At 35.5% G+C, this 18298-nt stretch overlaps 1 protein-coding gene across 2 annotated transcripts in view; it reads left to right on the forward strand.

The window, feature by feature from the left end:
* ck (unconventional myosin-VIIa ck) overlaps positions 1–12536 on the forward strand; it is a 526896-nt gene extending 514360 nt beyond the window's left edge. For both annotated transcript variants that reach the window (XM_090413984.1, XM_090413985.1), the window contains exons 45-47: positions 2660–2743; positions 4817–4936; positions 11736–12536. In XM_090413984.1, the coding sequence (XP_090270110.1) occupies positions 2660–2743; positions 4817–4936; positions 11736–11825 (294 nt within the window). In that variant the 3' untranslated portion in view covers positions 11826–12536. The remainder of the gene's footprint in view (positions 1–2659; positions 2744–4816; positions 4937–11735) is intronic.
* The last annotated feature ends 5762 nt before the right edge of the window (positions 12537–18298 follow it).

Below are 18298 nucleotides of genomic sequence, written 5' to 3' on the forward strand. Positions count from 1 at the left end.
ACTATCTTCTAACACTCCAAGATCCCTAGCCTCATCAGTTTCTTCTAGCATAATCCCACCAATATAATATGACATTGGATATCTAATCATGCTGAAGTGAATGACTTTGCATTTACTGACATTGAACTGACATCATCCCATGCCCATATTTCCAGCCGATTCAAATCATTCTGCAAGTACCGCATATCAGCAGCAGTCCTGATTACCCTACCTATCTTTGCATCATCAGCAAATAGCTATATGTCGCTTGCCAAATCCTTCCCAATATTATTAATGTACAGATTGAATAACAGTGGACCAAGTGCTGATCCTTGTGGTACACCACTTGTTACCTTAAACCACTTTTTGATATCTGTCAGTCAACCATCCTCTTATCCATTCTAATATTCTGTAACCTAAACCTATATTCTCCAATTTATTTTATTATTATTATTATTACAGGCAACTCCAAGGAGTCTCCTTAGACTCATTGAGGGAGGCCCTAAACATCATATCAAGAAAAACTATTTGGCATATTTTGCTTTGAACTCATTTATAGTCATGGCACCCACAACAAACTTTGTCAGCTTGTTCCACTCATTCACCACTCTCCAAGTAAAAACGCCTAGTTCTAACACCCTTACTAACTACACTCTTGCTCAGTTTCCATGGATGGTACCTAGTTCTGAAAAATTTCCTCTGAATTAATCTTGTAAAAACCCTTCAGTAATTTGAATGTCTCAATCATATCACTCCTTTTCTGCCTATCAACCAATTTCTGTAACCCACAGATCTTCAACTTGTTTTGGTAAGGTTCATTCCATAGACCAGTTATCATCTTGGTCACTCGCCTCTGGATTCTCTGTACCTCCTCCCCATCAAGAAGAAACCCAGGGGCTGAGATCTGCGCACAGTAATCAATGGGGTCTTATCAAGGCTCGATAAAGAGGAACAATAACTTGCTTATCTCTGTTCATCAAAATATTCTTCAGTAACCAAGTGATCCGATGAGCTGATTTAGCCACTTTTGCTATGTGCTCCCTAAACTTCAACTCCCTATCCACCAACACATCCAAATCTCTAGCTTTGTCAACCTCCTGGAGTACAGTTCCACCAATGTGATACACTGCTTCTAATTTTTTCATGCCAAAATGCATAATCTTACACTATGCTACATTAAACTGACATCCATTCTCGTTAGCCCAGACTGTCAATGTATCCAAATTATCCTGCAAAATTTTGACATCGTGTGCATTCACTATTACTCTACCCAACTTTGCATCATCAGCAAATAAATGAACAGTTCCTCTCAGATCCTTTCCCATATCATTAATGAACAAATTAAATAGCAGTGGTCCAAGAACAGAACCCTGCAGCACACCCACTCTTGAATAAACTACTCTCTGATATCTCTCTGTCAACTACCCTTCTATCCATCCCCATGTGTTGCAGTTTACTGATTAGAATTCCATGTGGTATCCTGTCAAAGACCTTAGCAAAGTCCAGCAGTATCACTGTAAATCCATTACCCTTATCCAGTTCAGCTGTCATTGTATTATAAAACATGAGCAAGTTACTGAGGCATGATCTACCCTTCACAAAACCATGCTGTCCTCCATACAGTATCCCATTTTCATCTATCCATTCCTATATTTTTCTCTTGACAACGACTCCTGATATGCTGATCGGTCGGTAATTTGCAACAGCAGTCTTGGAACCTCCTTTATGCAATGGAATTATTTTCCCCTCTTTCCACTCCCTTGGGACTAACGCAGAGCAGAGACTTAAATTAAACAATATGGTCAAGGAAACTGACAATTCCTTTGCCGCTTCACGTAAGACTCGAACTGGTAAATACCATCCAATCCCACAGATGTATTTACATTAAGTTCTGTAATATACTATTCACCTCCATTTCATTCACTTCAATTCCTGTATCAACCATTCGTTCTCTCATTCCTGCAATATCACAGCCTGAGTGATATACTCTTGCAGCTTATGCAACAGTTTCCTGTTCGTCTCTATTTCCTGTGTGTGTCTTTTATTTAGACAACAATGACATCTTTCAATTCTAACTGCTGACTTACATCTTAAGTATAGAACCATATATTTTTGTGTGTAATGTTCCATTTATACCATATCATTGTATAAATCTTTTTAACATTCATTAAACATCTTTTTTTAGATCTACATAACTTAAATGCAGATTCTTCTTATATTCCTATGAATTATCAGCTATTTGTCTTTAAGTAAAAATCTTGTCTATATAATTCTTATTTGGCTAACCCAGCTCTTCTTGTTTTCTTCCCCAAGTTAATTTTCTGAATTTTGTCTTTGCTTCTTCTCAAGGGTACTTACATCAATCTTATCTTAAATACTCAGCAGGAAAACTCCTCTGTAATTCTCACATTCAGTTTTATTTCCTTTTTTTAATAGGTGCTACGAAAGCTCTTCTACAATCATCCAAAATTCAACCTTCTGACCATGCTTTTTGAATTATACTGTGCAACCACTGTAAAACTTATACCTCCATATTTCAGCATATCTGGTTGAATATCATAGGCTTCTGATTATTTTGTACCTCAAGTACTGAGGTACAAACATTTTATTTATTGGATTTATTTGCTAATCTGAATTTAATATTGACATAAATAGCTAATACTGGTGTTTCTGTTTATAGCAAACTACAGATCCTAGTTATCCCGAACAGCTTCTCATAGCCATAAATAAGCAAGGAGTAAGTTTAATCGATCCTGTATCTAAGGTAAGGACAACTGAGTTAAGGCAAAAAAATGTGTATCTAAAGGTTGTATTTATAGATCCAATTCACTGATCTTTTTAAAGTGAAAACTTAAAATATTATTCCTGGTATAATTTTCATATACTGTAATTTCATTGTATTGTTTGTACCTTGAGGGATCATTTAATAAAATTTATAATATTTTGCAAAATAACCTGTGAGTTATTACAGGACTGGCTGGATATTTCATTGAAATTTTGGACTTGGAATACTTAAAAAAGCTTGTTGAATTATTGCAATTTTTGGTTTAGTTAGACTATTTGCAGGGTGCAAAGGACTAAATATAGCAAAATTTTACACTACAATAATGTTTTGATCAGATAGAATTTAATAAAATTTGGATTTAGAATTCATATATGAGATGTTGTCCATGTGGTTTGATTTTGGTTTCACTCAAAAATGAAATTTTTCAAATTCAGTCAAATTTATTCTCAAAATGATTGAACTGATCTTCTACACTAGGCTAAATGGAATTTATTGATATTAATTGTGGTTTCAATCTGACCATTCGTAGCAGCAAAATTAGGCAAACCAAAGTTACATCTCTAAAGGACATCTATCAAAATAGATTAACATGTCATAAACATGCAGTAACTTTTGACACACTTATCAGATTTTTATTACTGTTAATAATCTCCATAGTCAACAGACTCATCATGGGAGATCTTACTCATGTCATATTGAACCTGAAACTCATTTACACTTTTGATATTCAAAACATATTCTGGCAATACATGCTACTTACTACTCCTTACTCCCTTCTTCACCACACTTCTGTAATTATTTCTAGAATGGTCACTTATTTCTCCCCTTCTCATCCTTTACTCTTAAGTATACTCCCTTCTAGTATTTATCCTGTAAAATCCCCTCATCAGTTAAAAAATATCTTTTATGTGACTCCCATCTGTGAAAGTTATAGCTCATAGATGATCCATCCCCCACAGGCTCACTGTGGCCTCTATCTCAAAAATATAGTTTTAGCTCTTTGTCTCTTCTACATGGTTGCCTCCACTGAACTGGCAACCATCTTTCCTTGGCTTTGGTCTATTGAAACAACAGCACAGTTGTATTTTGTATAGTTATTATTATTATTATATTATTTGACACCTCCAGGGAGTCCAAGGACTCATCGAGGGAGGGCACCTGCTCTACAACTCCATCTCCACCATTCAATCACCAACGCCATCTACTGCCAACCACCACTGGTATTTCCACAGGCAATCACAAACATCCATGCCCACGGTGGAATTCGAACCCGCAGCCTTTTGTCTGGAGAGCAGATATGCTATCCACTCGGCCAACCAGGCCGACTTATTTCAGTATAGTTGCAAAGACATCAAACCTGCTTCTCCTATTCCTCATTTATTCTGTGTTAAAACTTAATAGCTGGAAGGAACTCATGTTGAAGGTAGTTGAGTAGAGGGCACCCAACCTAGTTAGGACTCTAATCTTTCATCCTTGTTCACTTATTGCCTTTGCATGTTACAAGTTTTATATTGTACTCCCTGGAGATATCTCTGTGATTGAAATAAACATTGGAAAAATTAAATAGTGTTTTAATCCTTTTCCTGTGCTGTTTTACTCCATTAAGTCTCCAACATGACCTCAATGAATATTCCATTTACTTGTCCTCTGGAACAGGCTTCCTCATAAATTGTTTCCCAACATCTGCTCTAGAATTGTTTCCCAACTTCAACTCTTTTAAGAAATATGCCAGTACATTTCTTCTTTCTTAATTCTCATCTGCACATGGCACTGTGCTATAGATTCTTCTACCTTTCCTGCATGAGATAAATATATTAAAAAAAAAACAAAAATCAGCTATCCACACAAACACATTAAAAAGTTCCACTTACATTAAATGGCTCCAGTCATGTAACAGTTGTGAGGCTAACTTTTTAAATGAATCATTTTAATTAAAAAACATAAATAGCATTTTTAGAAGGATTTTTTCTTATGTACTTAAAAACAAACTAGTTCCTGAAGTTACTCTAGTTTATAAATGTTTATAGTCCCTTCTTTTTATTTGTTTTTCAGGATATCCTAGTCACACATCCATTTACCAGAATTTCTAACTGGAGCAGTGGAAACACATACTTCCACATGACCATTGGGAATTTGGTCAGAGGTAACAAACTGCTTTGTGAGACTCCTCTGGTAAGTGTTGAATTGCAGCTATAATGAAATTGTTTGCTTTATATACATACATATATATATACATATAAACAAATGCCCAGTTTATTAGACATCTCCACCTCTTCATTCATAGATTCACTTCTTCAGAGATACAGAGAAGTGTGTTCTAGCCATATAAAAGCAGGTAGGCAGATATATGAGAGGAAGTTGATTTTGTGTGTGTGTGTGCGCAATGAAATGCAGTAATGGACTGTTATTTATAGGCATTCATAGTCAGATTTGGTGGCATAGAAACTGCCATTTTTCTGCAGCTTGCAAATAGCAGTTTTTAGAGTGTAATGGTACAACAACCATAAAATATCTAACCAAAGCCCTGTGGTCAGGGACAGCATGTTGATAGGAGTGATCCTTGGGCTAGAATTATGTGTGGTTTACAAATGTACCACAACTGATCAAATGGCAGTGCAATACAAGTATATCATAGTAGAGTATGACAGAATTCGATGCATAGTGCATCTTAGAATGTCACTGTGTGGGATATAGTGCCTAACGACCTTTTGCATGTCACTCCTGTCTGCTAAAAACAAGTGGCTATGGTTACAACAGGCACGAACATTGCCAGCAAAAACTTGAGAAGTGAAAGGTCCCCTGTTCTGACAAATCCTGGTTCAGCTGTTTCATGCATCAAATTGTAATATAAGTGGATTCCTATCATGAATAATCCATTCACCAAATTCAATGTTTAATTAAATCTACATGGGGGGGCCAAGATCTCTGAGGAATGTTTTCTGCATCTCATGACTTCCGAGAACTAAAGGGATGCTACTTCCTTTTAGATATATGGATTTAAATTAGTCACTGTGTATAGTCTTATCAAAATTTACAATACAAACTCTATCTTTTGCATATATTAAATAATTTAATTTGTTGATGATGTGCTTGTTTTGACTACTACTGATTGTCATGTTGCATATTTTTTCTGAGAAGAAAATCTAGGATATCTTCTCTCTACAAACAATTGCTCCATCCACATCTTGTTGCACATAAAATCTTCAAAATTAGTTAAATTAGAATATAAGTTCATTAGTTATTATACTCAATCCCAAAACAGTAAGCAATGTTTTTGTCTATCCTGAACTCATCTTTCCAGTTAATAAATATGCTAAATTCGCCACTCTATTCAGTTTGTAATTTATCTGTAAAAAAAAATAAAGTGGCTCACTTATAACTGAGGTGTAGGAAATTGCTGCAAAGAATGTTGATGTTGATCAACATTATTTGATCAACTGTTTTAATCCCATGACAAGTCGAGGGACCTATAAGCACATCAGTTCTGTGTAATGATGTAGATGATAACTGAGGCACAAGTTTATTGATGTCTTTTTATTTATTTTTTTTTTTTGGACAAGTTGAAGGTTGTAGTTGTTTGGGAATACTTCATGAAAATGGCTGTTTTAGAAGACAGAAGACTTCAACTCAATCTTAGCAAGACAAAGATTATAGTTCCTCAAAGGAAATACAAACAGGGAAGCTCTTGAGAAACAAATTTACTTTAATGGAGAAAGAATTGAGGAAGTCAGCAAGTTTGAGTACCCAGGATCCATTATTAATGTGAAGAATTGCTGTTCAGAAGATGTCAGAAGAAGGAATGGCTAAAACAACAGTCAGAAACTTGTCTAAGATCTGGAAATTCTCAACTTTGAATGCAGTTGTTTTTCCAACAGCAACTTATGGATGTGAGACCTGGGACCTAAAAAATCAGATAAGAAAAGGATATCTGCTTTTGAAATGTTACAAAAGTTGAGAATATCATATACTGAAGCATATACAAATGTTAGAAAAGATCAGTAGAACTTTAAGGCTCCCTAAGGATATTGACAGAAGAAAGTTAAAATATTTTGGACACATTGAAAGGTTGGAAGGAGGACTTCTCAGAACAGTAATAGAAGGTAAAGTTCCTGGAAAAATGCTGTGAAGGGGTAGACCGTCATTGAGATGAATGGATGGTGTGTGTGTGTGTGTGTGTGGAATGACTGATCTTCAGAAAGTTGAAGCCTCCAGAAAAGCAAACAACAGGACTACATGGCGAGGCCTAGTGTGGCACATCACCAAGCATCAGAGTGGCCACACAGCATCTGTGGATGTCCAGTGAACATATAGATAGAGTGGACAGAATAAAAGAGAAAGAATAGAAGTAGGTTTAGTGTGTTTGCAGTTTCACAGTAAAGGGTTGCTGGGCAGATACTGCACTTGTATTAACAGATGCTATAAAAAGTGGAGGAATGATGGTTCCCAATTCACTGAGCAGTAATCATGGAAATATCTGTAGATAGAGGTTGAAGTGACTCTGTAAGAGAGGGATTGGCTATGAGCCTAACTGCTCGCCTCTGGATGGCATCAAGGATTTTAAGGGAAGTTTTAGGCGTGCACCCCAAACATGTAAGCAGTATTCTAGTTATGGGCAGATTTGGGATTTATATATAGTTAAGAGTTGGTTGAGTGTAAAATAAGCTCTTGAATGAAAGAGAATGCCAATTTTCCTAGATGCTACAGAAGCTATTGATGTGATGTGTTTATGCCAGGAAAGACTGGAGATAAATGTTAGCCCAAGCAAAAAGATCTGATCTTGTCTGGTGATTTGTGTGTATTACTGAGGATAAGGGTAGGCAAGCTAGGCTCTCTTTTATGTAAGAAAGGCAAGACTGTTTTGTTGGCAATAAACACGACAAGGTTGCCCTCACCCCATTAAAGGATGGTATGTAAATCAATATTTAAGGCACTAATTGTAGATGATCTTGAATCCTGGGATGTCAGAGCACTTCATGGATTGTCAAATGAGTAGGATGAGTGGAGAGTACTATTGTCTGCAAAGCTACAGATAGGGTTAGTGGTTATTGTAAGTAGGTCATTTATTTACAGGAGAAAGAGAGTAGGTGATGAGACAGTCCTGCGGCACTCCAGTATTGGTGGTGAAGGTCGAAGAGAGGGAGCATCCACCATGAATCACAGAGAAAGCTGGTTACCCAATCACAGAGAGTGGCAGGGAGACCAAAGGATAGCAATTTGTTTAGGCCTTCAGGCCAGTGAGAATAATTTCTGTAACTCATTTCCAGCAGGTGTTAGGATCAGGTGAGTGGAAACTAGTCAGACCAAGGAAAGGAATAGAAATTCCAGAAGTTATCTCAATTGGCTTCTTTGTAGTTCCAGAGGATACAAGGTCAGGAGTGGTTGGAAGAGGGGTGTTCTGTGAAAGAAGAGACTTGAACAAGATTGTGACCCGAGTTTCTGAGAGGTAAGGTGACTTCTATAGTGTATCTGGAGGGAGAACTGATCAAAAAGATATCCAAAGTATTTCCTGATAATCCTCTTCATAGAGGATTATCAGTAAAATTCAAATGGAGAGATGTACGGTGTTTGTCAGGTCATTACTTATAACAAAGATTTCTGCTTCTCATCCTGCTTGGTCAGTGGTGATGAAGTAGCAAGACCAGTTGGAATTGTGGACGTTGAGGTTGCCCAGGAAGATGCTCTATTTGGATAGCTGGATTGCAGGTAGTTTCATTAAAAGGAATGTGAAGAGATCTGAGTGGTTATCAATGTTTGGAGATCAGTAAATACAACAATTGAATGTCAGTAAATGGGGCACGAAAACTAGAGAAGGTCAAAAAAAGCAGGAGATTCTAGATTAACCATTCTCTGGCAGGCTGCCTGATTTCACAAAGGTATAGGTGGTATCCTTGTGGTGAAAAGATTCGTGAAGTGTTTAGTTTGGGTATTGGAGATAGACAGTAGAAGACATAGCTGCGATCTGGGTTTCTCTCAGGAATAAGATGTTTTGTCTGGAAGAAATGATTGTGAACATCATTTATGTTTGTGTTAATACCACGGATGTTAGTAAAGTGGATGTATTTTCAGTAAAGAGGTTCTGGCATGTTTTGTATGTTGTGACAGGTTGTAATGTGACTTTTTTGATGGGATTAATTTATGAAGGAGATTCACTTTTTTGCAGTGTCACTGTTATTGTTTGTGAGAGTCTTCATAAGTTTGATTAGTTGGAAGGATATAGTGGGGATATGCAGTGAGAGAAGATACTCTTGGACATGCCATCCATACAGAGAGAGAGAGAGAGAGACCAGGCTCCATGCCATAACACAGCCCCATATACCACTCCTCAGACTCCCTCTCAGGCATGAGACCTATGACATGGCAAAGTATGTGGCAGCAGGATTATGCATCAGTTGATCAGGAAGCTTCTGACTCATTACTGATGGGTTTGGACCCATGCACTAACTGGTGGCTTGCCTGCACCATTTTAACTGGTGTACTCTCGAAATGGGGAAGTTATGGTCTCTAAGCTCACACTGCAGAGGGAACAGAAAATGAAATCCCTGCTATAGAGACCAAACAAAGTGTTTCGCACTTCAGACCTGCAATAAGTCAGGCAATGAAAAACATCTACCACCTAGTATCCAGTTGGCATTTCCTCTGACTAGGAAGGTATCCTTTTTGTAGCAGTTATACTTGCTAGTTTTGCCAGAGCTGTTGTGGAAACAGGCCACATCGTGGGAAGTTGGGGTTGCCTTGACAGGGAAAGGCTGTATATTGCACATCCCTGCCCATTAGTAAACATACCTATACTGGATGATTATTTTAAAAGATGAACAAAGGCATAAACATCCTTGACAGCTATGTGAAAAAGTGAGATGTAGCAAAATCAACTTAGTGCATCCATACATCAAAACAAGTCCTTCCCGAGAATGCTTGTTATCTTAGTTTTTGAATGCTGTCATATATAGATGTTTAAAACTAACTTTTAATGCCGATTAACTACTGTATATTATCGCGTATAATGCGAAAAATTTATGGTAAAAAATACTATACTACTTAAATTTAGGGGTTTGCATTATATGCAGATCCTAAAAAATATAACATCTTATTAGACTTACACATACAATATATACTACCTAATGCCTATGCAACCAAATCTACTTGACCCACTCGCATTCAGCGACTGAGCGCACATCGTATCTGCGCTCTCCATCGCCGAATGATAGAGCACAGTTAGGTATATCGGTTTAACCACAGTTCATTTTAAATATTATTCGTTAAACAAGCCTAGCCTGAAAATGAGCCAACAGAAACGTAAACATTCATCTTTTGAAGCAGGATTTAAATTGCGTGTCGTGCAGTTTGCAGAAGAACATAATAACAGTGTTGCTATGAGAGAATTTGGTGTAGCAGAAAGTAATATTAGACTTTGGCGTAAGCAAAAAGGCAGTCTTGAAAAAATCCCCAAAACGAAATGTGCCCGTCGTGGAGATGTAGCATCCTTTCCAGAACTCGAAGACGAGCTAATTGAATGGATTTTGATGCAACGACAAGATGGCATTATAGTAACAAGAAATGCAATTCGTTTTCGAGCTCTACAACTCAAGAATGGTAAATTCAAGGACACACCAGGTATTTCATCTTTTCTTGCTTCGCCTGGGTGATGCAACAGATTTATGGAACACAAAGCATTAACATTACAACACCGAACAAAAATTGCGCAGAGTTACCAAAGCAGCTTGAAGAAAAAGCACAGTCCTTCCATAAATTTATAATTACAATGTTATCATAAAATTACAGAAGTGTCACGGATATAAACTTTCCCAAATTGGCAATATGGATGAGATGCCCATGTACTTTGATATGCCTGGGAATCGAACAGTAAACTCAGTTGGTGAAAAGGGTGTTTTCATAAAAACAACGGGACATGAAAAAACGCATTTTACCATTGTTCTAGCATGCATGGCAGACGGAACCAAATTAAAGGCAACAGTGATATTTAAAAGGAAGAAAATTCCGAAGCATATGAAATTTTCACCAGGTGTAATTGTTCGCACCAATCAGAAAGGTTGGATGGATGAAGGTGTACAATTGAGGCTGGATCAAGTATGGAACATACGTCCAGGCAGCTTGTTACGTCAACAAAGCATACTAGTTTGGGATATGTTCTGGGGGCATTTAACAGAGGCAAGCAAAGAGAAAGCACGTGAGCTACGTACAGACCTAGCAGTCATACCCGGTGGTCTAACTTCCGTTTTGCAGCCGCTTGACGTCAGCTTGAATAAGCCATTTAAAGATCACTTACGTGAAAAATGGATATCATCTGGTTTGGTGAAGATGACGAAGGGTGGGAATTTTCAGAAGCCTGAGATCACCCTAGTCACCAGCTGGGTTAAAGCAGCATGGGATTCGATACCATCTGAAATGATTCAACGCTCATTTCTTAAATGTGGAATAAGTAATTCAATGGATGGATCCGAAGATCACGTCATATACGAAAGCGAAGATGACGCACAACAAATTGTAGAGCATGAAGACGATGACGGCAACTGCAACACTGATGACACAATCCCTACAGATGAATTTAGAAATAAAATGTTTGACGACTCAAAAGATGAAGAAGAATTTAAAGGATTTTGACCTTTTGTTTTAAAATAAATATTTCTTTCGTTAATTCGTCTTGTATTATTTATAATGTTATGGAACAAGATTAACAGATCGCATTATATGTGGACATGGCATTTTAGGGCTAGTTTTCAAACAAAATTTCTAGTTCTCATTATATGTGGATCGCATTATACGCGATAATATACGGTACGTTAGTTAAAACAACAGAGGTAAATAGAGTATAAACATGATTTCTTATAATTACTGAACTTTATTTTGGTTTGTGTATGTGTCATTTTGTGTAATCATTTTTATTTGCAGATCAAGTATATAACAATTTATGCTGATTCATGATTGTTAATATTTTTTTCATTTTCTATTTTAGGGATACAAAATGGATGATCTTTTAACCTCCTATATTAGCTTGATGCTAAGTAATATGAACAAGCAAAGAACACTTCGAATCAAACAATAAAAGTGCAGGCTGTAACATAAAATATTAAAATAGTGAGAACTTGGGAAAAAAAGTGTGAAGTGTATACTAACGAAGTGAATCAAAAATCACCGACTGCCAGTGCACGTGTGCCTTCAAAGTTTCATGACCAAGGATAAAAAAGTGTCCTTATATAAATGTCTCATTTCTTGAGAAACAAAGTATTTTATCCTCAACAGGAATGACCACAGCCAGTTTAAATAGTGCTGACACTTATTTGGATTGCTCACTCATCATAGGTTATAAACTATACACTCAGTGATCACAAATTAGTCATACTAGAAGTGTTTTAAAAATGAGCTATTTTTTAAATGTCACAACTTATTTTTTTAGACTATTTCATATTAAATTATTTTTATGTATATCTTGACAAGAACGTTCTGTTATTACCATTGGCAAAGTTTTATATCCAACTTTTCACATCACACTGTGCCTTATTGTACATGTCTACATGCCGTTGTTATATATCGCATCTCATAACATGATCTCCAGTTAATTTGGTAAAAGGTTAAATGAAACTCAGACTCCAGGTGATTTATGTACTGGAAACTCACAACAATATTAAGCTGTGTAAATGTATAGTGGTGGTTATATCCTAACAATCACCTGTAAAAAATGTTATACTAATTGTGTGTTACAATTCTAATGAATTCTCTTGCACTGTTGACGACAATAAACTGTTTTAAAAAATTACTGGTATTTTTTTCTTTTTTATTTCGATAAGCTTTGATCTTTAAAAATAAATATTTCAAGTTTTTTGTTGTTGCTTGTTTGAATATGTAAATAAAACAGAAAAAAAAAAGATATGAAATTTTAATAAATTTGTTCATTTTTTTTTCTATTAACTTTTTAAAACTGAAATATTACCACTTACCATATCAACACGATCATGTATGTTATGGTAATCATTTTGTTACATGGTATAAACTATGAAGGTCATAAGTTTAGTAGCTCAGGTTAGAGGAGTTTCTGTTAAGCTCTTGAACAAAAGAACTTGATTTTGTTGAGACCCTAGAGGAAAGTTTGGTATAATTCTTGTACATATCTAAGGTAATATTTAAAGATGCTTTCTTTTCATGTGCACTGGGATACTCTGAATAAAGGAGTTGGAAATAGTTCCAAGTTAGAATACAAATTGGCCAGTTAAAAATATTACCATATAGCTGATAACTTTAACATATTCTCTGCTACAGTTAATATGTCTTCATCCAATCCCTCAGTAATTATAAATATTTCATGTTTCTCAGGCTAAGAGACCTGTAAAGCAGATACAAGAAATTTGGACCATAAAGTAATGTATATATATATGAGGGTGTTTGTAAAAAGTTGTCATAATCACCATGAAGGAAATGAGGTAGAACCATGTCACTTATACATATTCCCCACGAAGTGTTATACATACACTTGTTACAATGCTGCCGCATCATTTGCAATCCTCTGAGAAAAAAGTCTTTCCCTTGTTGCACAAACCAGTCATTTTTGTTCTAGGTGTTTATCAGAACTCTTCAACCTCCCTTGTATATCACCCAATTATGAAATATTAAAATTCCCATAATGCTATTGGCCCACTGTATTAATAAAAAAAATTATAAGGCAGCAGTTAGAATTGAAGGAGATAGAGGAAAATGGTTTGATGTTAAATCAGGTGTGAAACAAGGTGTACATTATCTCCAATTTATTCATCATATATATGGATTACATTATGAAGTAAAGTGGTATTAAACGTGCGATATTAATGTCAGCTCTTTACTTTACGCAGATGACATTATACTGCTAAATAAATCCACTACAATTCTGCAGGATTCCCTGACTAAACTGAATAACTGCTGTAATAAATCTGATATGAAAATCAGCAATTCATTAAACAAAGACAATGAAAATAATCAGAAATACTGAAAACATCAGCTGCATCCTAAATGGAGAACCTATAGAACAAGTAAAATATTTCAGCTATTTAGGCACAATTTTAGTGAAGATGGCAACTTTTAATATGGAAAAAGACAGAATTATCAAAGCTAGCAAGGTAGTCAACTGAATAAATTTATAATGAATAAGAGAGAAATTAGTCAAAACATTAAACTAGCTGTAGGCATAGGTTTCTGTGGTTTAGCAGTTCAAAAGAAAGATTCCGGTATTGCGACCACATGTTTATTAAGATAAATAAAAATAAACAAACCTGACAAGTTTCGTATGTCGTTTGACTTACATCTTCAGGGTTAAAGAACATAAAAAATTTCCTTTTCTAGATATTCTAATAGAAATCAATGAACAAGAAAATAGATTATCTTTCTCCATTTATAGAAAACCCATCGACACAGGAAGATATCTTAATACAGCCTCACACCACCACCCCAGGGAAAAAATAAATTTAATAAAAACCTTGAGGGATAGAGCTTACAATATTTCCAGCAGAGAAAAAAAGAGAAATGAAGAATTACATTAACACAGCTCCTCAAAAAAAAAAAAAAAAAATGGTTTTGAACCTAAGATAATAAAGAAAATCCTCAACACACCTCCTACAAGCATCTCACAAAAGCAAGATTTCAAGAATGCAATCACACTACCATACATCAAGAATGTTACAGATAAATTGGCCAAATTACTAAGCAAACATAACATTTAACATTAAAGTTGCTTTTCTTCCGCTAGAAAAAATACCAAGATTTCTACATCCCCTAAAACCTCCACATCACCCTTTAAAAAAAACCAGGTGTATATAAAATTCATTGTTCCTGTGGCATCTGCTATGTAGGCCAGATGAGAAGATCAAGGGAAATTCGTATGAACGAACACCAAAAAGACGTGCAAAAAAGGAGAGAACAAAAATCAGGCCTAGCATCCCATACAACTTCCACCGGCCATAATGTACTCTGGCATAAAACGAACATGTCTTATATCGAAAAAAACTGTTTCACAAGGAAATTTAAAGAAGCTGCAAATATGCTTAGAATTCCAACGCATTGCAACAAAAACCAGGGCCTAATTCTACACCAAGTTTTGTCAGCATTGATAAAAAAAATACCTATACCTAAGTCAGACCTCGGACCATGTGAACGTGAACAACAGAACGTGACAACATCCAGCATTGTTCAAACTTAGCATGCACAGATTCTGCATTCGGATTTTCTAATTTAATGAACAGTTAGACGGCCATAACATCATAGAATGGACTATTTTGAGTAATTTCTCATTTCTTGTGTTTAAACTTTTAGTTACCTTTAACCCCTGAAGATGTAAGTCAAGTGACATACAAAACCTGTTAGTTTGTTTATTTTTATTTATCTTAATAAACATGTGGTCGCAATACCCGGAATCTTTCTTTTGAATTAAACTAGCTGTATACAAGACAGTGGTCAAACCAATTTTAACTTAAGGATCTGAGAGCTGGGTTAGAAATAAAACATAAAACACTTGACCAAAGACTGCGAGACCACAGATGTGAGAGTTCTGAAAAAAATTAGGAAAGAACTTGAGATTATTAGCATTCAGGAATGTATTTAGTAGAACTAATCTTGGGTGGTACAGTCACTTAAACAGAATGGGAGAGGAAAGATTAGGGAAACAAGTATTTTTTGCTAAGCTGGCAGGAGGAAGACCAAGCTATAGATGGATTGATACAGTAAAAAAGTGCCTCAGAAGACAGAAATATAAGATCTGATAATATTGGAATATTGATTGATACCAAATGAATAATCTGGAGGAAACTTGTTGATAGGAGGTTAGTAATGATGATAATACTATATGAAAAACGTATATGGTATTCTGTACACCCACCACCATTTAGGAATCTGGTGATGACTTTAAGCTTCTATAAAAGTGAGTTACTTCATAGCATGTTTTGGAAATTGCCAATGGATCTCATTTTCCTCTAATATCTATATACATATACATACAGGGCTCTATATAAATCTTATAATTAAAATATTAAATTTGTTCTTTGTTTAAAAAAAAAAGCAAAGTTTTAATAATAAAAGTTCACATGAAAAAATAATGTACCTCAAAAGTACAAAGAAAGATGTTATTAGTTTTCTCTTGGTATTAAAAAAAATTCATTTTTTCCTCAGAGGAAAAAAAAACTTTCTTTTTTTCATGTATATTAAGGATTCCAACATGCAACGTTAGAAAAATGCATTTCCACTACTCTGTTCCCCCCCCCCCCCCAAAAAAAATCTCAGTACATGTACATAACCAATTTTCCAGCAACAGATGATCCAGCATGTCTGCACATCTGCACAAAATTGCGAGGACAAGCAGATAGCATTGCATGTGGCACAGACTTGCTTAATTATCCTTAGCCCATTTTCCTTATATTTATCGGTATATCGGTAGCTAAGGCTTCTAAAGCAAGGGCCAATTCACAGTGGTGGTAGTGTCATGTTTAAGCACAAGTCCATATCCGCTTGCACAGATCATTTATACTAATTCATTTCATTTTATCACACATTTATTATTAAATTAAATGTCTCTAGCAATTCATGGTATAGAGACTTGGGAGAGGTATATTTACTGGGTCAAAGGTGTACTGATGAATTATTATGCAACCTCTTCCGGTTTAGCAAAATGGCTAATCTGGCAAGGCTCTAGAACTAAGGGTGCCAAGAAAATCAGTGGTATACTTACAACATGCCTTTTTCCTCACCCTATCCTGCAGCAAAAGAATGAGGCTTTGCTGCAGATTTTATTCCAAGTGTGAGAAGGATGGTGAAATAGATTAGATTCTGTTTTTCTTCATGATAACATAAAAATATTTATTAAAATTTGTCGTGTCTCTTCCCATATCAAAGCTGTCCTTTTATATATACTCTTTATTTTTATGAAATCAAAATAAGTTTTCCATTTTAAAGCATTGAATATACTGACAAAAGTTGATCATGAGGAATAAACAATCAGTTGTTTGGCTGAGTGGTTAGCATATCTGCTCTGCAACCAAATATATAGGCTGCAGGTTCAAATCCCACCATTGTGTTGATAGTCCTTAGGTCCCACTTACTGAAGGCCTGAAAGACGTTCATGTTTGGTCTCTAGAGCAGCATTTCTCTAATCTAATATGTAAGAAATAAATAAAAAAATCCTTGGCCCTTCCAGTACTAATATACTATACATTTACAATCTTTTGTGGATATTTATGCTATGCATAATACCATATGCTGTCATAGATAAGAAGGTTCATCTCTTCCCAAAATTCTTGGTTATCTATCTCCAAAAAATGGATTCAGGATATTTAAAAAAATTGTCTATCAAATACTAAAAGGTGATTAAATTCAACATGTGATTTCCCTTCCAAAAAAAAGAGAGAACTCTGCTGTCTTTCTCACATTTTTTTCTCACGTTTCTTCAGGTTTAAATTTGGCAAGGAATTATATTCTTGCTTATTTTTACTGAACTAATCAGGAGTAAGAAAATGGTTCGTATCAGATTAGAGATCTTCAAAAGAAAAAGTAATAATAACATTAAAAGTACAAACTTCTGATACATTCTTTTGTTAAAATCTCTCCCTTAATGTATTCAACATTTTTCTGTCATTTGAGCCACAAAAAACCCATCGCTCATTAGCATGAATACAGGTATCCCTTGCTTAACATGGGATTTGATTAACGCAGCAAATTAAATTGCGACTATCCCTTGATATACATGGCAAGAGTTTTAATTAACAAGCCTTTAAATTTACCACAAAAACATGCAAGCTTTGAGGAGAAAGAAAGTCATGAGCATCATTCCTTCCACACAGCTGCACTCCCAGAGCTTGAGAGCCAGCCAGTTACTTCACTGCCAGCATTAAGAGTGGGCTTATTACAAGCTCCAGTTGTTCTGTTGTATTAAAAAATTACGTTTTTCGTAAATTTTACAGCCCATTAATCATGTCGAAGAATAAGAGCAATCCCACAACCAGTTCATTAAGTGAAAAAAAGAGGAGGAAATTAATTACCTTAGATACAAAACTTGATATATAATTAAAAGATTTAAACGTGGTAAAAGTAAGATTGGAAGCGAATTTGATTTTAACGAGTCTACAATATGGACTATTTTATCCAAAGCTGATGAGTATTGCGAACAAGGTAAAATTGAATCTACATCTGCAAGTATGAAATGCACACGTAACCGAAGTGCTATACTGATTGAAATGGAAGATCTGTTGATTATTTGGCTGGACGACTGCAATCAAGAGAATTTCAATTACTGCCTACAATATCACAGCCAAAGCTCTAAGTCTCTTTTCAAGACGTAAAGAGACTAAATAAATATATATATATATAAAGATATATATAAAGATATAAAGAAGACAATTCAAAATTCGCAGCTAGCAAAGGCTGGCTTGGAAATTTTAAATCTAGGTCTGGACTAAAGAATGTGAAAATAACAAGTGTAACAGGTGAAGCTGCAAGAGCTGGTACGAAGAACAAATCGGAATGGCATAGTTAGTATCAGGCATCAAGATAGAGGTGGGACTAACAGGC

The sequence above is a fragment of the Typopeltis vanoorti genome, chromosome 24 (assembly GCF_054136105.1).
Source record: "Typopeltis vanoorti isolate ZY-2024b chromosome 24, IOZ_Tvanoo_1.0, whole genome shotgun sequence".
NCBI lineage: Eukaryota > Metazoa > Arthropoda > Arachnida > Uropygi > Thelyphonidae > Typopeltis > Typopeltis vanoorti.